Here is a 6,653-nt window from a genome sequence, read left to right on the forward strand (position 1 = left end):
TTAACCGAGGGGTCTATGAACCCCAGACTGGGAACCCCTGCTCTAGAGAGGCCCAAGGGATCAACAGTTTCTGAGATACTCAACCTATTGTTTCTGTCACCAATGGTCAAAGTCACCTAGGCCGTATATCTTACCCTTTCTGATGTCTGTTTTGAACAACAACAGAATTTCCTGACCATTTCTGCATGTTCCAATTAGTTTGTTTTAATCTCAACAGGGAACCTGAAAATCCAACAAAACAATGTGCCAGAGAAGATGGTGGTGGTTGGTGGTATAATAGGTGTCATTCTGCAAATCCCAATGGTAGATATTACATTGGTGGAGAATATACAAAAGAAGTGGCAAAGCATGGCACTGATGATGGAATCGTGTGGATGGACTGGAAAGGATCATGGTATTCACTGAAGAAGATGAGCATGAAGATCCGGCCACAGTTCACTTCCACAGTGCCAGATGGGGAGCAAATACCTATGCAGTTCCTAACACCCTGATCCATTTATATCTTTATAGGATATGCAACTAAAAAGTAAATATTACATGAGCTTCAGATTGTCACTTTGGATCTAGTTTTACATTTAATCTATTTGTGAATCATGAAAAGAGAACGATTAGTGACATGTTTGTGAATACTAAAAATTAATAAATATTGCACTTAAAAATCTTACTTTGTTGAATGGCAAAAATTGTAAGAAATTCTAATTACGTACATTTTTAGGGACTCTGAGGTTGGCCTTCAGAGTCGTGTACTGTATAATTACCCCTCTTCTATTTCTTCAGTCTGCTCTATGTTCCTCTCCTTTACATTAGCTTCCTCGTAATTTTTTACCATATCTTTATCTTTTTTTCTTTTAATATTCCTCCTCTTGCTCCAACATAGCATCCATCTTTTCCATCCCCTCATTCTCCACTTTTCCTGTTTCTGTTCTTCCACCTTTTCCACACTCCCCTTTCCTCTGCTGTTCTTACAGCAGATCTATAGAACAGTAATTGTAAACAAGATCAACAAGAGCATAGAAGACAACACAATGTGCAAATGCAAATATATATAAACAGCAATAAATAAAAAAGAATGAAATAACAAGATGAAAGAGTCCTTAAAGTGAGATCATTGGTTGTGGGAACACCAGAAATAGAATGAGGGTAACTATTCCCTTTTGTTCCAGAAACTGATGGTTGAGGGGTAGTAACTGTTCTTGAACTTGATGGTGTAAGTCCTAAGGCTCTTGCACCTTCTACCTGATGAAGCAGTGAGAAAAGAGATGATCTGGATGGTGGGGATCTTTGATGATGGATTCTGCTTTTCTACAGCAACGATTCATGTAGATGTGCTCAATGGTTGGGAGGGTTTTACCTGTGATATGCAGTGAAATACATCATCTTGTGTTAATGACTAACACAGTCCATGAATATGCTGGGAGCCTGCAAGTGTCACCATGCCTCCAACATAGTATGCCAAAAACTTACTAACCCAAATCTGTACTTTGTTGGATGTGGGAACAAAGGAGAGTACCCAGAGGAAACCCATGCAGAAATTATTAACTTCTTTTACAGTGACGGATTAATCTACCAACCCATTCTCTTCAGTCTGTGTGAGGAAATCAAAGCACTGGGAGGAAACTGATGTGATACAGAGTGAATATGAGACTCCATCAGATAACCACAGAAGCTCCATTAGCTCTGCCATGATATCACTCTCTTTTATTCCTTCCCTTCAGCCTGCTAAAACACTAATCTCCTCTCTCATACCTCCATTTCCCCTGAGGCATCTGGTTCCTCCCCAAAATCTCACTCATTTCTTCTGATATCAGGGATTGGCACCCTTCTGAACAGCAAGGAAATCAATAGATTTTGGCATTGGGCAAGCAAATTGTACTGATATACATCAGCCAGGACTTTAGTAGAATACTGGCTCAAACTCAAAGAGGAAAATGGAGGATGCTCTCAGGACATCAGCCAAACAGGCCATGGCAGTTGACTTCAGAAATAAGAAGGGGATTTTGATTTGCCCCAGATAAGCTCACAGAGATCCCAGATAGTTGTTAAGAGGAATAGATTTGCATTAGTAAGTGACTTCAACATCCTTAATATTGTCTGGGATTGCCACAGTGCAAACGAGTCAGAATTTATCAATTGTGCCCAGAAAAGCAAAAATCTTTGTTGATCTGTATCTGTCCCTACCAGAGAGGAGGCAAACCAGGACTTCCTATTTGGAAACTAGGCAGGGTCAGTGGTGCCAATGATGCTATTTCTACTTGTTTTGATATTGTTATGATAAAGGATAGGACTGTTGTACAAGTCAGAGTCCTAAATTTGGACAAGGTTAATTTTGATGGCACTTGACAGGAATTTGCAAAGGCTAATTGAGGGAGGTTGTTTGCAGATAAAGAAGTGTCTGACAAGTGGTTGCCAAATTGTGGAACCACAGGAGCTGTGAGAAGTGGATTCAACAGTGACTGGATGGGAGATGCCAGAGAGTAGTGGTGGATAACTGTTTGTCAGGTTGGGGGCCGGTGACTAGTGGTGTGCCTCAGGGATCTGTACTGAGTCCAAGGTTGTTTGTCATATACATTAATGATCTGGATGATGGGGTGGTAAATTGGATTAGTAAGTATGCAGATGATACTAAGGTAGGTGGCGTTGTGGATAATGAAGTAGGTTTTCAAAGCTTGCAGAGAGATTTAGGCCAGTTAGAAGAATGGGCTGAAAGATGGCAGATGGCAGATAGAGTTTAATACTGATGAGTGTTACATTTTGGTAGGAATAATCCAAATAGGACATGCATGGTAAATGGTAGGGCATTGAAGAATGTAGTAGAACAGAGTGATAATGGTGCATAGTTCTTTGAAGATGGAATCTTATGTGGATAGGGTGGTGAAGAAAGCTTTTGGTATGTTGGCCTTTATAAATCAGAGCATTGAGTATAGGAGTTAGGATTTAATGTTAAAATTGTACAGGGCATTGGTAAGGCTGAATTTGGAATATTGTGTACAGTTCCGGTCATCGGATTATAGGAAAGATGTCAACAAAATAGAAAGAGTACAGAGGAGATTTACTAGAATGTTACCTGTGTTTCAGCACCTAAGTTACAGAGAAAGGTTGACCAAGTTAGGTCTTTATTCTTTGGAGCATAGAAGGTTGAGGGGGGACTTGATAGAGGTATTTTAAAATAATGAGGGGGATAGATAGAGTTGATGTGGATAGGCTTTTTCCATTGAGAGTAGGGGAGATTCAAAAAAGAGGACATGAGTTGAGAGTTAGGGGGCAAAAGTTTAGGGGAAACACAAGGGGGAACTTCTTTACTCAGAGAGTGGTAGCTGTGTGGAACGAACTTCCAGTAGAAGTGATAGAGGCAGGATCGATATTGTTATTTTAAAAAAAATTGGATAGATATATGGACAGGAAAGAAATGGAGGGTTATGGGCTGAGTGCAGGTCAGTGGGACTAGGTGGGAGTAAATGTTTGGCATGGACTAGGAGGGCTGAGATGGCCTGTTTCCATGTTGTAATTATTATATGGTTATAAGTCTCAGTTTGTATTTGGAACAGGTCTGGGAGCTAAAAAAATAAAATGAGGAACATATTCATATTATAAAAACTAAGGAGCTGGAGAAGAAATCACAAGGATCAATCAGATATTTGCATTATTTAGCTGGAGGTGAGGTGCAGGAATAATGGAGGATGGTAAAGGTGTCTTTATTTAAGAAAGGTTGCAAGGACAAGCTAAGCCACTGCATGCTCTTGACCCAACATCAGTGGTGAGAAACTTACAAATAGGGATTCTGAACGACAGGATCTCGCAGCAGCTGGAAAGGCAAGGACTGATCAGGGATACTTAGCATGCCTTTGTAAATGGGAAATAATGTGTCACAAATCTGACTGAATTTGTTAAAAGGTGATCAAATGGTATGACAAGGGCAGACAGTGGGTATTATCTACAAGAACTTTAACAAGGCCTTTGATAGGGTTGCATGTTGCAGGCTAGTCAAAAGTTTACAGCACATTGGATATGGGTCAATAGAGTGCTGGTGCTGGTCAATAGAGTATAAAATTGTCCTGGTAGAAGGAGTAAGAGAGTGGTGGTGGAGGGTATTTTTCAGATTGGAGGCATGCGACCAGTGGTGTGCCACAGGGATCGGTGCAGGGTCCACCTTTCTTTGCCACATTTTAACAACACAGATGAGAATGCAGGTGGCATGACTGGCAAGTTTGTGGATGACACCACAAGTTAGTTGTATCATGGACAGTGAAGAGGATTTTCTAACAATCATGCAATCTAGATTACCTGTGGAAGTGAGACTCAGACGTTGGCCCTTCCAGCATTCGATAAGGAAATCTCCCCTCATTCTTCTAAATTCCAGTGAGTACTGGCCCAGGGCAATCAAATACTCCTTAAATGATATGCCTGTACAGGTGGCCCCCATTTTTCGAACGTTCGCTTTACGACAGCTTTGCTGTTACAAAAGACCTACATTAGCACCTGTTTTCGCTAACCAAAGAGGATTTTCGCTTTTACGAAAAAAAGACGCCTGCTTTATACATGTGTTTACCCTGAGAAAGACTACCATGATCGTGAAGCCTCGTGCAGGCAGTTGTGAGCAAGCGTGTACGTGCCTATTTTTTTCTCCAAATCGGTTTTTGCTAAATCTTCCCGATTCTGATAAGTGAAACTACACCATACATACAATATTTTTTACTTTATATAGGCTGTATATTTATCATATCATTCCTGCTTTTACTATATGTTCCTGTTATTTTAGGTTTTATGTGTTACTTGGTTTGATTTGGTAGGTTATTTTTTGGGTCTGGGAACACTCAAAAAGTTTTCCAATATCAATTAACGCTAATTGCTTCTTTGCTTTACAACATTTCGGCTTACAAACAGTTTCATAGAAACGCTCTACCTTTGGATAGCTGGGGAAACCTGTATTTTACACATGTCCTGCTAAACATGCCCTATCTATACAGCTGTCTATGTCTTTCAGATATGATTATCATACCTACTCTGGCAGCTCATTTTATATACATTTATTTTCATCCACTGCGTGAAAATGTTGCTCTTCAGCTTTCTATTAAATCTTGCTCCTCTCACCTTAAATTGGTGTCCTCTAGTTGGTGATCTCCCAGTCCTACGGAGAACACTAAGGACATTCACCCTCCTTATCACCCCCATGATCTATACACCCTGATAAGATCATGCCTCCAGTCTAAAGAATAAAGTTCTAGCATGCCCACTCAGTCCCTTCATTCCAGTCCTTTGTGTCCTGGCAACATGCTTGTGAAATTTTTTCTGCGTTCATTACAATTTAATGACATCTTTCCTACCACAGGTTTGCCAAAATATTCTGAATGCAACTTCAACAATATCTTGTATAATTGCAACATAGTTCCATTCTACATCAGACTAATGTACACAATATACATCCCGAAATTCTTGTTCTTTGCAGACACCCATGAAAACAGAAGGGTGCCCCAAAGAGTGAGTGACAGTTAAATTATTAGAACCCCAAAGCCCCCCCCCCACTTCCTCCTCCCATGCACAAGCAGCAGCAAGGCAACAATCCTCACCCACCCACTTCTGTAAAAAAACATGAGAGAAAGAGAGAGAGAGATAGAGAGAGAGAGATAGAGAGAGAGAGAGAGATTCACTGAGTACAGAGCCTCTGACAGCTGATCTGATGTTCCTGATGTTCTGTTCTCTCCCATGAGACTTGATTCAGTGGCACCAGCTTAGAATCAGCCAGTGAATAGGGCCATGAAACGTTACAACACTGAAGGTGTGCTTGTCTTCTTGGCCGCATCCTTGGGATCTCAAAAAACAGCTGGCCTTGAGCCCTTGGGAGCGAGTCCCACCACCACTAAGATCCAAAGCCTGAGTGTAACTCCAGCTCAGGGTCTTCAACAGAACCTCATCCACCCTGAAAAGGGGAAAGAGAGACATCAAAGGTTGAAATTAAGCTGTTTTGTAGATGAACATGAAGGAGTCACAATTTAGCGCCATCATAGCTCCACCTCTGCCAATGTCCCACATTCTATGCTCACTGCCTTGGCCTTGCCCAAGAATCATGACCTGCATGCCAAAAGCTTTCTTCACCATCCTGTCCACCAGCGATGCCACTTCCAGGAAATTACACACTGTACCTGTACTCCTTGGTTCCTCTGTCCTTCAACACTTCACAGGGCTCAACCATTAACTATGAAGTTCCTACCCTTATCCTGGTTTGCCTCCTTCACTTATCTGAAGGATAAGTTACCATTTGTTATCCCATGTATTCAGCTAATTAAAATGCTGCTGGAATTGTACAGATTCCAATAAGAAGGAAGGACAAAGCTAGCAAGGGTAGGAAACAGCAAGAGGTGATGAATTTAGTGAAGGAATAAAACTAAATGCATGTAAAACTTAGGAAGGTACAATCAGACAAAGCCCTTGAGGATTGTAAAAAAGCCAGAGAAGGACTCAAGAAAGGAGAGACCATAAGACAAGACAAAGGAGCTGAAGTTGGCCATTCAGCCCATCGAGTCTGCTCCGCCATTCCATCAGGAGCTGATCCAATCTCCCCTTTAGTCCCATTCCCCCGCCTTCTCACCATAACCTTTGATGCCCTGACTACTCAGATACCTATCAATCTCTGCTTTAAATATACCCAATGACTTGGC

General features: G+C 41.2%; 1 protein-coding gene across 2 annotated transcripts in view; it reads left to right on the plus strand.

The window, feature by feature from the left end:
- fgb (fibrinogen beta chain) overlaps window positions 1-1,046 on the plus strand; it is a 142,332-nt gene extending 141,286 nt beyond the window's left edge. For both annotated transcript variants that reach the window (XM_059964804.1, XM_059964803.1), the window contains one exon: window positions 218-1,046. In XM_059964804.1, the coding sequence (XP_059820787.1) occupies window positions 218-491 (274 nt within the window). In that variant the 3' untranslated portion in view covers window positions 492-1,046. The remainder of the gene's footprint in view (window positions 1-217) is intronic.
- Window positions 1,047-6,653: the final 5,607 nt, after the last annotated feature.

This window comes from Hypanus sabinus, chromosome 3 (assembly GCF_030144855.1).
Source record: "Hypanus sabinus isolate sHypSab1 chromosome 3, sHypSab1.hap1, whole genome shotgun sequence".
Classification (NCBI taxonomy): Eukaryota; Metazoa; Chordata; class Chondrichthyes; order Myliobatiformes; family Dasyatidae; genus Hypanus; species Hypanus sabinus.